The 14,200-nt window shown below is 45.4% G+C and overlaps 1 protein-coding gene across 1 annotated transcript in view; it reads right to left on the bottom strand.

The window, feature by feature from the left end:
- Positions 1-1,005: 1,005 nt before the first annotated feature.
- The window catches only part of SGCD (sarcoglycan delta), a 203,056-nt gene continuing 189,861 nt past the window's right edge, over positions 1,006-14,200 (bottom strand). Inside the window, exons 6-7 of the mRNA XM_065409666.1 lie at positions 2,073-2,196; positions 1,006-1,179 (exon numbers count right to left, since the gene is read on the bottom strand). Of these exons, the coding sequence (XP_065265738.1) occupies positions 1,006-1,179; positions 2,073-2,196 (298 nt within the window). The remainder of the gene's footprint in view (positions 1,180-2,072; positions 2,197-14,200) is intronic.

Here is a 14,200-nt window from a genome sequence, read left to right as displayed (position 1 = left end):
GCTTTTTTTTTTTTTTTCTTAACGGGGGATGTGGCATTCGCACAGTTAGTTTTCCTGTTGATGCAAAGTAACGTAATAAAATGTGAGTTACACAAACAGGGATCACTATTGTAAACCCCAGGAAAACAGAATTAGCCTGAATTTGATTTTTCTCCCAGAGGCAGTGACCCCCACATACGTGTCAAATTCCCTGATCTTTTATACCTCTATCTGCCAAGGAGGACTGAAAGGGGCTCCCTTCAGAGCCCATTAAACATCGCCCCTTCACTGGCAGGGTGCTTCACAGCTGAATGATGCATGCTATTCTCTACCTTCTCTGGGCCTGATCCAGCACCACTTAAGTCAACGGGAGTTTTGCCATTTACTCCACCGAGAACAGGATTGGGGCCTATATTCCCTGCTTCCCAAGGCTAAGTGGTGGGAGACCAGCACTGGGAATCAAACCCAGTTTTCCTGGTGGGCAGTGTAGCGTCTCCCAATTAGGCTGCTCTACTTTAGATTTAAAATAGAGTGTAATTTAGTGACAGGCGTCTTGGAGTTCTCGAGGCCATTTGCTCTGCCTTGCTGGCCATTCTGTTGCCACTGATTTTTAATGGTGCAAAAATGATCAGAGTTGTTGTTCTCCTCTTGCATGATGCCAGGAGTACGTCAGTTCATGTACTGAATCAGACATTGTTCCCATTGCCATGAGGAGACGGTGAGTAATAGAGGGAGGACCATTAGACTATATTAATACAAAAGGGTTCAGGGAGTAGTGAGTCCAATTTAACAGAATGTAATAGGGTCACCCTGGGATTCATTGTACTGAAACATCATTTTACACAGAGGATATATATATATCTTTTTATATATATATATTCATATATATATATATTCACACACGCACACACACAAAAAAGTCTTTGATAGGCTTTCTGGGTTCTAGCAAAAATAGTTGGCAGCTGCTATCTGTGAGACCAGAACAGGGCCTTTGTGCTGCCTGCAATGCGTGCTGCGAACCGTCTCTTAAGAACAGATGCTTGTGTTTATTTGGCAGGTGGAACTAGCTCCTGCCTGAGACAGGAATAACCTCCCATTGGAACACACACACAGCTCGTAGATTTTTTGCCTGGATCCAGTAGAGGAGTGGGATGCTAGAGGCAATCTAGGTAGTCTGATATTTGCAGCATTCAGCGTAATCTGAAGTGAGGTGTGGGGAGAGAGAGACAGAGAGAGAATTAGTAATGGGTTGTAATCTTTAATTGCTAAATTAATAACTTTCATTGCAAAATTGAGATGCGAGCAATAGAATTTTTCATGCAAATGGGTCCAGGGGGGAAGCAGTGGCAGCTGTAATTACACATTTTTAAAAATAAATCTAGCTAACTTTAAAATGAAACATCATTTCAAAATGAGAAGTTGAAATGTTTCATTTAGAAAATGTTGAAACAAAATGTTTCAGCTCTTTCAAAAATATTTTCCTTTTTTGGGGGGCAAAAACTATTTGCCAAGTTCAACCTGATTTTGCAGTTTCAATTTACCCAAAAGTGCATTTTTGGGGGAAAATAAACTATAAATCTGAAAATTTCCACCCAATTCTAGGTTTTTCCCATTTTTTAACCCTCTTTTTTCCTTCTGGTAGTTAACTGATGTAGCTGTCTAACTTTTCCTGACACTATTCCCTCAAAAATCAAAACAGCCGGTTCCAAAAGCTTTGCAGACCTATCCAGGTGAATTAAGCGCCTCTCATTGCAAAATTCATGATCTAAGATTGAATTATGTTAGCCAAGTAAATCTCATTTTAAACTGACAGCCAAACAGAGAATTTAGGAGTATACTGCAATTTTACAGCTGCATAAATCTCCTTGTACAACAGATGCTATTATCCAAGCACTTTAAAAATAATGAATCAGCTGAGCATTCTCCATGGAGGGAAGCGAGTTTGCACACAATGTGTTCAGTCACTGCTATCGTGTCTGGGCCAGCTTCACCATTGTTTTTAAACCATTGTGTGAAAGGGGGTTGCTAAGTGGATGAGGCAGTTATAAATCTGCAGGTTGGTTTTGGTTTAGGGTTCCTTTTCCATTTCCTACCTCTCCATCTTTTGATTCCAGCCTCAGCTCTGTCCTGCATGTGGCTTCCATGTTGCCAGCCTCTGCGTTAATTTCGATTCCCTTTGGAGCCTCCATCACCAAAGAGCGTGTGGGTGACTCGAGTCTGTAATGCAGTCAAGATGGGATTATATCACCAGCTGCACTTTGATGTTCAATCTGAGCGTTTCTTCTCACCCCGCTCGGTTCCCCAATGCCTTGCACCTTAGGTACTCATTGAGGGCCCGATCCAAAGCCCATTGAGGTTAGTGGCAAGACTCCATGTACAAAGTGGGTATAAAACTTTACCATTCTAATCTGGTAGCATTTCCCACCTACTTTGCCCAGATGTAGATGAAGGAACAAGGTGCAAGGCACCGGAAACTCAGCTTCGCAGGCTGATCAGTTTGCTCGCTGTTCTCACAAGTTCAGACATCTGTTAAATAATCAATACCACAACCTGGGCATAATAGCAAAACGTTATAATTCTAATACTTATCACTTACATAACACTTTGCATCCTCAAATCACCATACCAACATGAACAAGCCAATCCTCATGACATCTCTGTGAGGCAGGGAAGTGTTAGGCTTATTTAAGTCATGGGAATACTGCAGTAGGAAGGTCTAAATGACTTGCCCAAGGCTGTGAACAAGGATTAGAAATCAGGGGGGCCTTGAAATGAAAACCCTTGGGGAATGTTCAGCTGTTCGGAGCTAGGAAGAGATTAAGGGCTGTTTGTCCCCACTTGTCAAAACCCCACAGGGATGGGCGGGCCTAGTGCTTTAACCGCTTAATCGATGACCGCTCCTGCAGGTTCTGATCTCCAAAGGGGGTCAGCTGCCTTGCACAGTGGGTACAGGGCATACACTTCAGTCTTGCATGGTGCTCCAGGCTCTCTGGAGAACTGTGGTGGGGGGGCCCCTCTCCTGCTCCTTAGGCTGCATGGCTCACTAAGGCTCTGTCTCCATTGATGCAAAGGTGTATTTTTTACAGCAAGCTAACAAACCGGTGCTAGTTATCTCACTGTAAAATCCCAGTGTTCAGTCAGAGAGCTAGGCGAGGTCGGCACTACCCCTGCCCACCCTAAGCCTGTGGCGGACCTTGCCTAGCTTCTCCCAGTAAAACTAAAGAGCGTTGTCTGAACTGTGTTTATACTGTGATAGCTACCATGGGTTAGTTATCTACAGTACAAATACACCTCTTTTGTCAGTGAAGCCATAGGCTCAGCAGTCTTCTTGCTATTAGTTTCACCTGCCTCCCCAAGCGGGCGTGAAGGCACAGACATTAACGCTGCTGCAGTGCCAGCGAGAAAGCAACCCAAAATGGCTGTCCCCTGGCTCTGATTCACCCCAAAGCCCTGTGGAGCCCCACCCGACAAGCACTGCTGTTAACAAGGAGACGCTGCCATGGGCAGGTCTGCAGAAAGACAGCTGCTCCTTCTTCCCAACAGGCTGGTCTGCTTTTCCACAGGTTCTTTCTACTCTCGTGCTCCCTGCTATGCTGCCCTAAGGCAGTTACTATGGGTCTGTCTATACAGGAACTCCTCACTTAACGGTGTAGTTCTGTTCCTGAAAAATGCGACTTTAAGCAAAACAATGTTAAGTGAATCCAATTTCCCCATAAGAATTAATGTAAATGAGGGGGTTAGGTTCCAGGGAAATTTTTTTCACCAGACAAAAGACCCCCCCCCCCACACACACAGAGTTTTAAACAAACAACTTAATACTGGTACACAGTGATGATGATTGTGAAGCTTGGTTGCGGTGGACAAGTCAGAAGGTGGGATATTTCCCTTACTGCTAAATGATGAACTAGCAATTGGCTGAGCCCTCAAGGGTTAACGCTCTCACTCTACAAGGCAGCAGGAATGGAGGGAGAGATGCGCATTTCCCCTTTAAGTACACTGCCTTGTTAATTAGATCAGCTTGCTGAGACTGCAGCTGCTGCTAGCTCCCTCCATCCTGAGCTCTGGTGTGTCCCCCCTGCTCTATGGAAGATGGGGTGAGCGGGGTGCAGGAGCAGGGGGGAGGGGGACACCCTGACATTAGCCCCCCTCTTCCTTCCCTCCCTCCTGCACAGCAAGCAGGAGTCTTGGGGAGCAGCTCCAAGGCAGCGGGCAGGAGCAGCACATGGCAGTGGGGGGAGGGACACAGCTGAACTGCAGGCAGCTGCTGCACAGGGAACTTAGGGGAGCGGGGAGCTGATGGGGGGCTGCCGGTCCACCCTGGTTCCAAGCCCCCACCAGCTAGCTGCAACGGGCTGCTCTTCCTGCAAGCAGGGGACAAAGCAGGCGGCTGCCAAATGACGTTAGAAGGGAGCATTGCACAACTTTAAATGAGCATGTTCCCTAACTGATCAGCAACGAAACAACGGGGCAACTTTAAGTGAGGAGTTACTGTACTGCAATTCAACACCCGCAACTGGCCCAGGTCAACTGACCCGGGCTCGCAGTGCTGGGGCTCTGGGGCTGTTTAAGTGCAGTGGAGATTTTCAGGCTCAGGCTGGTGCCCGGGCTCTGGGACCCTGGGACGAGGGAGAGTCCCAGAGCACAGGCTCCAACCTGAGTCTGAATGTCTACAGTGCAATTAAAGGGCCCTGCAAGCCTGAGTCAGCTGACGTGGGCCAGCCGTGGGTATTTCATTACAGTATTTCCCTATGTCCTCCTACTCATTAGCAGAGACTGCGACCATCTTATTCCAGCTGCTCCGCGAACTGAGAGACATCCATTTAACTTTTTTTTAAAAATCAGACTTAAGCCAAAGATATCGGAGACCCTTAAATCTGTGTAAACGAATGTGAGTGATGTCATTACAAACTGTGACTCTTTCAGTGAAAAGAAGACTGTGCTTTACGAATACACGTTTGTATTTAGATTCTGGTCTCTGGGTCCAATTCTCCTCTCGCACCCATTTGATATTATTGGGACCATCCTGATATTAGGGGCTTTGTTTTATATATGCAGCTATACCCCCTCCCCTGGAAAAAAAAGCGTTTCGATTTTTCACACTTGCTCTCTGGTCACCCTGCCCTCAGAGGACTTTATGCTGGTGGAAGTGAGAAAAGAATCACCCTACTAATTTTTGGCACTCAGGATTGCAGGAGGTTTATTGAATGATTTATTTTAGATCTCCTGAATGAATCCCTCAGACACCTGTCTTGAAACCAGCAGCAGAAAATCTATGCAAAGCCAAGCAGGGCAGCTGGGGATTTATACACAAGAAGGGGTCTGAGTAATGTTTACAGAATACTTTCATCTGAAGCACCCGTTTAAGACACACACTGCTTTCCTCTGATTTAAAACCTTATGCAGTCTCCCAGAGCAGAACCAATTCGGAGGCTAATAATGATAGGAAATGATTTAGCGATGAGCGGATCATTCAGAATCAACATTTGTTTTCCAGGGCTGCTCTGTGGAGCTTTCTGTAGGATTCCAACCTGCCAGGCTGTGGGTAAGCCTGTACTTACAGCAGTAGAGACACTAGAGTTCTTCGTTGTTTGCTCTTCCTCTTACGTTTTCCATCCTAGTGACTGGCAGTTACGCCCTTTATTTTTTTTTCTTTTGCTTTTGTGCTGAGGGCTCTTGAGGGCCTGATTCTGATCCTACTTACACCAGTGTGAAGTGAGAATGCCGTTACCCTGGTGTAAAAGCAAGATCAGAAGCAGGCCTGGAGATTCTACTGCTTGCCCCAGACACCACTTCACTGGAGCTGCTTCTGCCCTAACGCAGGGGTTCTCAAACTGGGGGTCGCGAACTGTCAGCTCTGTGGGGCTGACATCCCTGAGCCCCCATTAAATTAAATGAATCCCCCCCCCATTTTTAATTTATAAGGGGGGGGGCACAGTCAGAGGCTTGCTGTGTGAAAGGGGTCACAATACAAAAAGTATGAAAACCCCTGCCCTAAAGCATATGAGTTTACAGGGCAAAGACCTCTCCTCAAGGGCTTTCAGTGGGAGTTAGGTGCCTATGGGGCCTTTGAAAATCCCACGAAGCACCTTCTGCATCTTTAGGTGCCTAAATACTTTAAACATTCCGGCCCTTGGTTCCCCACCTGGGATAACAGCGCTTCCCGGCTGCTCAGGGATGTTGTGAGGATAAACACAGTAACAAGTGAGATGCACTCAGATACTGCAGTAATGGGGCCCAGGTAAGTGTCATGGATAGAAGATGGGCGTGGGGATACACCAATCTTTCTGCAAACAGCTGTTACCCTGATCAGCAGTACTGTCGAGGTCTTGTTATGCAGAAACGGAACATACTCTGCCTGCATAGAAATGCACGTCAGCGTGTATATCGGTGAACTCCATCCTTCTCTGTCTCACTCATGCTTAATGGGCAGTGCTAAATGTGCTACTGAAACCCCTTCATTCAAATGTCTCTCTAAGATGTCTCAGCATTAAAAATGAACAGGTGGCGGCAGTTGTGCGTCTCCCAGCAGAGCCTTCTTATGCTGGCGCTGGAAACTCCGTGCAGCCGTCAATCAACGAGAGAGCAAAACTTTAAACGCTATCCCAGGGCTTGCTTTAAAACTCCAGCAGTAACTGGCGGGAGGTCACAGACTTCCCTTAGGGGAGAGTCTGATGATAGAGAATCTCCAGGTTATAGTCAGGAGCAGAGGACTGAAAAGTATAATGTAAGGGCCGGATCAGATGATAAACAGCCACATAAAAAAGAATCTGGCACATCAGAAAAAGACAGGCTAATAAACAGGGACAAGTTTTTAAAGTGCTTGTACACAAATGCCAGAAGTCTAAATAATAAGATGGGTGAACTAGAGTGCCTTGTGATAAAGGAGGATATAGATATAATAGGCATCACAGAAACCTGGTGGACTGAGAGCAATCAATGGGACACAATCATTCCGGGGTACAAAATATATCGGAAGGACAGAACAGGCCGTGCAGGGGGAGGAGTGGCACTATATGTTAAAGAAAGTGTAGATTCAAATGAAGTAAAAATCTTAAGCGAATCCACAGGTTCCATAGAGTCTCTATGGATAGAAATTTCATGCTCTAGTAAAAATATAACATTAGGGATCTATTATCGACCACCTGACCAGGACAGTAATAGTGATGATGAAATGCTAAGGGAAATTAGAGAGGCTATCAAAATTAAGAACCCAATAATAGTGGGGGATTTCAATTATCCCCATATTGACTGGGAACATTTCACTTCAGGACGAAATGCAGAGATAAAATTTCTCGATACTTTAAATGACTGCTTCATGGAGCAGCTGGTACGGGAACCCACAAGGGGAGAGGTGACTCTAGATTTAATCCTGAGTGGAGCGCAGGAGCTGGTCCAAGAGGTAACTATAGCGGGACCGCTTGGAAATAGTGACCATAATACAATAGCATTCAACATGCCTGTGGTGGGAAGAACACCTCAACTGCCCAACACTGTGGCCTTTAATTTCAAAAGGGGGAACTATACAAAAATGAGGGGGTTAGTTAGACAAAAGTTAAAAGGTTCAGTGACTAAAGTGAAATCCCTGCAAGTTGCGTGGGCCCTTTTTAAAGACACCATAATAGAGGCTCAACTTCAATGTATACCCCAAATTAAGAAAAACAGTAAAAGAACTAAAAAAGAGCCACCGTGGCTTAACAACCATGTAAAAGAAGCAGTGAGAGATAAAAAGACTTCCTTTAAAAAGTGGAAGTCAAATCCTAGTGAGGCAAATAGAAAGGAGCACAAACACTGCCAACTTAAGTGCAAGAGTGTAATAAGAAAAGCCAAAGAGGAGTTTGAAGAACGGCTAGCCAAAAACTCCAAAGGTAATAACAAAATGTTTTTTAAGTACATCAGAAGCAGGAAGCCTGCTAAACAACCAGTGGGGCCCCTTGACGATGAAAATACAAAAGGAGCGCTTAAAGATGATAAAGTCATTGCGGAGAAACTAAATGGATTCTTTGCTTCAGTCTTCACGGCTGAGGATGTTAGGGAGATTCCCAAACCTGAGCTGGCTTTTGTAGGTGACAAATCTGAGGAACTGTCACAGATTGAAGTATCACTAGAGGAGGTTTTGGAATTAATTGATAAACTCAACATTAACAAGTCACCGGGACCAGATGGCATTCACCCAAGAGTTCTGAAAGAACTCAAATGTGAAGTTGCGGAACTATTAACTAAGGTTTGTAACCTGTCCTTTAAATCGGCTTCGGTACCCAATGACTGGAAGTTAGCTAATGTAACGCCAATATTTAAAAAGGGCTCTAGGGGTGATCCCGGCAATTACAGACCGGTAAGTCTAACGTCGGTACCGGGCAAATTAGTTGAAACAATAGTAAAGAACAAAATTGTCAGACACATAGAAAAACATAAACTCTTGAGCAATAGTCAACATGGTTTCTGTAAAGGGAAATCGTGTCTTACTAATCTATTAGAGTTCTTTGAAGGGGTCAACAAACATGTGGACAAGGGGGATCCGGTGGACATAGTGTACTTAGATTTCCAGAAAGCCTTTGACAAGGTCCCTCACCAAAGGCTCTTACGTAAATTAAGCTGTCATGGGATAAAAGGGAAGGTCCTTTCATGGATTGAGAACTGGTTAAAGGACAGGGAACAAAGGGTAGGAATTAATGGTAAATTCTCAGAATGGAGAGGGGTAACTAGTGGTGTTCCCCAAGGGTCAGTCCTAGGACCTATCCTATTCAATTTATTCATAAATGATCTGGAGAAAGGGGTAAACAGTGAGGTGGCAAAGTTTGCAGATGATACTAAACTACTCAAGATAGTTAAGACCAAAGCAGATTGCGAAGAACTTCAAAAAGATCTCACAAAACTAAGTGATTGGGCAACAAAATGGCAAATGAAATTTAATGTGGATAAATGTAAAGTAATGCACATTGGAAAAAATAACCCCAACTATACATACAACATGATGGGGGCTAATTTAGCTACAACGAGTCAGGAAAAAGATCTTGGCGTCATCGTGGATAGTTCTCTAAAGATGTCCACGCAGTGTGCAGAGGCGGTCAAAAAAGCAAACAGGATGTTAGGAATCATTAAAAAGGGGATAGAGAATAAGACTGAGAATATATTATTGCCCTTATATAAATCCATGGTTCGCCCACATCTCGAATACTGTGTACAGATGTGGTCTCCTCACCTCAAAAAAGATATTCTAGCACTAGAAAAGGTTCAGAAAAGAGCAACTAAAATGATTAAGGGTTTAGAGAGGGTCCCATATGAGGAAAGATTAAAGAGGCTAGGACTCTTCAGTTTGGAAAAGAGAAGACTAAGGGGGGACATGATAGAGGTGTATAAAATCATGAGTGATGTTGAGAAAGTGGATAAGGAAAAGTTATTTACTTATTCCCATAATACAAGAACTAGGGGTCACCAAAAGAAATTAATAGGCAGCAGGTTTAAAACAAATAAAAGGAAGTTCTTCTTCACGCAGCGCACAGTCAACTTGTGGAACTCCTTACCTGAGGAGGTTGTGAAGGCTAGGACTATAACAATGTTTAAAAGGGGACTGGATAAATTCATGGTGGCTAAGTCCATAAATGGCTATTAGCCAGGATGGGTAAGAATGGTGTCCCTAGCCTCTGTTCGTCAGAGGATGGAGATGGATGGCAGGAGAGAGATCACTTGATCATTGCCTGTTAGGTTCACTCCCTCTGGGGCACCTGGCATTGGCCACTGTCGGTAGACAGATACTGGGCTAGATGGACCTTTGGTCTGACCCAGTACGGCCTTTCTTATGTTCTTATGTTCTTATGAGGTCGGCATATCCGTTTGTTCTGTAGTTCCAATGAAATTCGTTCTTCTGGAGTGGTCATTGCTTACCCAGATTTCTACACTTCATTTCCTTCATCATAAGCAGCCACATTAATCACTTCAGCAGCTTGGATCTTATTTTCGTCCCATATCCCCCGCATCCCCTACTGAATGAAGTGCTGCTTTACTGACTATTATGAGCGATCTTCTGTATTCAGTGAGCAAGAAGAATTTGTTGCTGATGCTAAGGCTGCTTCTGCAGCAGTTGGAGGCTACGCTGCCACGGACCAGCAGTGCTTTTAATGCAGTGGATGCTGTTCCCTAAAAGAATGCTTGATGTAACTACTGCATGGGGAAAATGTACTGGCATGCAGGCAGGTGTTGGATAAATACAGTACCTGTGATTCGCTGACAGTGCAAGGGAAGGGTGATGCTCATCACTCTGAGCCACAGACTCCCCGTTACTGCTGAAATGAGGGAACTCGGATCTGGCATGTTCCAGACAGACACGAAGTTCAATGGTGCAACCCTGCAGCACCTTTCCCCTTCTTATCACACAGAAGCCCCCACCCAGTTGCGCAGAGGGATCTGAGCAGGAAATCACCCAGAAAGATAATGGTGACAGCGAGAGCTTCATTTTACTAGCACTCTCCCTTCCCCATCGGAGGGAGCTTCTGGGGAAAGCCCAGCTCCTGTAGAAACAGGGCTGTCACTGTGAATAGAGGATCCAGGAAGTGTTTGGAGGCAGGGCCGGCTCCAGGCACCAGGCAACCAAGCTGGTGCTTGGGGCGGCACCTGGAGGGGGGCGGCGCGGCGCTCGGGCCGCCGGGCAGAGCGGGGCCACAGCCGGGCTCCCCCCCGCGCCCTCCCCCCCGGCTGCCGGGGCTCGCCGCCCTGCGCTCTGGCCGCCGGGGGGAGAGCCGAGCCCCAGCCAGGGGGAGAGCCGAGCCCCAGCCGGGGCTCGCCGCCCTCTCGCCGCCCTGCCCCCGGCGCTCTGGCCGCCGGGGGGAGAGCCGAGCCCCCGCCGGGGCTCGCCGCCCTGCCCCCGGCGCTCTGGCCGCCGGGGGGGGGGGAGGGGAGAGCCGAGCCCCCGCCAGGGCTCGCCGCCCTCCCCCCCGGCGCCCTGCCCCCGGCCGCCGGGGGGAGAGCGGAGCCCCCGCCGGGGCTCGCCGCCCCCCCGGGCCCCCCCCCCCGCGGGGGGGGGGCGGCCGGAGGCTTTTTTGCCTGGGGCGGCAAAAAAGCCAGAGCCGGCCCTGTTTGGAGGACCTAGCATGCGACTTGAATGAATTTTAGGGAATACATGTGGTTAAGGGGCACCCCTGACCCATTCTTTGAGCCCTCTCCCCAAAAGAAATGAACCAGCAGAAACTCCATGGGTGGGAACGCAGTTTCCTGTTCCCCACATGTGACTTTTCTGCACAAGGAACAATCCCAGCTCTCTGTATGGAAGAAGGATTAATTTACTTTTAATAGGTCATCGGCATATGACACAGTGCTGTAGCAACATGAGTTAATTTAATTTAACTGAGAAAACTGCGGATTGAGACTTGCCCGTGTATTACTGAAGCTGTGGGTCGTTATTTCCAATGGTTCTAATTACTTTTTTACAGTATACTTCTGACCAGCAATAAGACTTCATGCTGGGCATAAAATTAGCCACTGTTAATATTATACTTGCTTATGTCTCATACAATTGATAAATTACGCTAGCAAATAAATGAAGAGCCACATCCATTTGCCAGCAATGAACTAGTATTTTAGGATAAGAGTTTATCTCTTTTGATTTCTTTGTTTCACTAAAATCAATGGGATCACCCATTCATAATGACGTGTACCTGTGATACCGTTACTTATGAGCTGTCTTCCAAAGGACCTATTTTTTCCTCTAAAAGAAAACACAAGATTTTTTCCATTGATTAGATTAAAGATTAGATTAATTAGATTAGATTAGAAGTTAATTAGTTTTTCTTCAATCACCAAGAAACCGCTGGTTAATTTCAGTCTTTTTTTTCTTTTCTAAATTGTATTGTTTTAGTTCTGCTGGGTAATGGCACAGAACAGGAAAAAGCATCCCAACTAAGGAATGGGGGTTAAGAGGTCCTTCTAGGGGGCAAACTATGACTGACTGTGAGGAAGACTTCACAGACTCTTCCTTATGGAGTTTCCACCTAATTCTTGCAGCAAAAATGAGGCTAGATGCAGGGTTTACGCCCCACACTTCTCGCCAGTATGGAAAATGCAGCTGGTTCAGTCGAAAACCTCACAACTTCCCAGAAGCTCAGGGCTGGGCCACTTCATTGGCTTCCGCCTCTGGCTGTCTAGCAGTGCATCTGCACTGGTGATTTGTAAAAACGAAACTAACTAAAACGTAACACCCATTTGGGACGGGGAGAGAGAAGGGAGGAGAGAGAAAAGATTCCAAGCTTAAATGGGGACAGAGACGGGGACGAGTAAGTGATATTGGGACTGGAGAAGGTGGTTTTAAAGCTGACAGAGGGTGTGTATAAGGGAAGAAATGCTAGCAGTTTCTTATCCCTAATCATGATACAGTATTGTGACTTCCAGTGCGTATGATGTACAGTACTCAGCACAACACAAACACAGCAAGCACTTTACAAGCTCACAGCTGACATCATGGCTAATAATAAAAATATTGATCCATGTTACTTTTTGCATGGCGATATAAATCTTGTTTTCAATTACGTTCTAATGAAATGCATCAATGACTGTATGAATAGCGACGTACGATTGTAATCTCATCCAGTAGAGATAAATCTTATATATGCAAGGTTTCTTCAACTACATTAATTGCTGATGTAAACAAAGTTAGATTATTATCTTTGCATTCAACAATATTATTGTAACATATTCTTCGGTTTGGCAGAATTAATCACCATTCAATTTCCAACAGTTATGCTGCAAATCCATTATGCAAGTGACAACACAGATGCAGCTGGATTCTGAAGCAGGTTATTCTGTACTGTTGACTGAAGCTACATGTAATTCTGAGGGTAATCTGTAGAGGAGACTGCAAATGAAAATTCTTTCAGTTGTAATCTGCAAATCCTTGGCTAATTTCTAGGAAAAACCCAGTGAATGTTGCTAGTTTACCTCTCAATACATGCTAAAGGCTACACGGCCTAATTAAACCAGGAATAAGTCTAACTCAGACTGGGAAGGCTGCAAAAACTCGGCTACTTCTGTCCTGGGACAGTGCAGAACCTAAAGGATTTTGTACCAAACTGAGCCAACAGAAAGAGACCAGGAATTGATAAAGTAATATGTATCTGCTTATGTGCTGAAAGTCTCACACGTGTGTAGGTGCTTTGCTGGATTGGGGGGTCTGCTGCACTTCTTAGGTGGTAAAAGGAATGAAACCTCATGTCTCAGACCACACCTGAGTTATGTACCAATACCTACTAATACATGGCCTGTCATGGCTTATTGCTCTGTTCAACATTTTCACTGTAGTCTCTTCACCCCGCCTGTCTAGCCCTCTTTCCTACGCCAGCGTCCTCTAATTTTAGCCTTCCTTCCGTTCCCAACCACTGAACTCTCCGCAGAGTGCGTGTGGAGCAGGGTGCCAGTCTGTGCGTAAGTGCTGTCGCATCTGTCATAAATGTCAACCACTTCCCCCCTGCTTCTGTGCCACTAAGTCTATCTCACTCCATTGTCTTCAATCTCACTCTGAAACCTTCCTTTTCTCTTTCCCTCACCATTGTCTTTCGCCACAGAGATGTCACACACTGCAGATGCAAAGCAAAAGCAAAATGTATTTCATCCCAAGAAAGCATTATACATTTGCTGCTGTTTTTGCTAACTTTAGCTTAATGTTGATGGAGTCAATTTTATGTTGTTTTTTTCTTACCTTGAATTTCAGCCACTGTTTCTAGTGTACTTTCCCCAAGCATAGCTCATATTAAAATAATACTCTCCTGTCCATACCCGGGAAACAACTACTGCAGAGAGTAAATATGTGAGAGAAGTGGTAATTGCCTGGCAGTTAACAGTTATAAACTATTGTAACACAGGTTATAAATCATGATTAGAATAATGCTTAGTTGAAATTGATCTAAGGCCTGGGCGGTTCTAAACTAATCAGAGCCTGGATTCGCATCCTGCTAGCAAGAACACGCCCCATGTGCACTAGTGAGCTAGAGGAGCCCGTTGTTGGCTGTGCTAGGCAGGAGAGTCTCTGCTCTCATTTGAAAAAGAGGAAACCTTTTATTAAACCTAGTTTGGCGACCCACGAGGACCTGCCCTATTTTGAGCGACGCCTCATCCACCCCTCACCATAGGGATGAAGTTCTTTATATATAGTTCATGTTATGACCCCAAACCTAAATACATGTCATGATTTTTATCCTCTAGGCACAGTTTACACATTCGTAATGTTGCAGTAACTTAC

Source organism: Emys orbicularis, chromosome 8, assembly GCF_028017835.1.
Source record: "Emys orbicularis isolate rEmyOrb1 chromosome 8, rEmyOrb1.hap1, whole genome shotgun sequence".
In the NCBI taxonomy this organism is placed as follows: domain Eukaryota; kingdom Metazoa; phylum Chordata; order Testudines; family Emydidae; genus Emys; species Emys orbicularis.
This window is presented reverse-complemented; position numbering and strand designations above follow the sequence as displayed.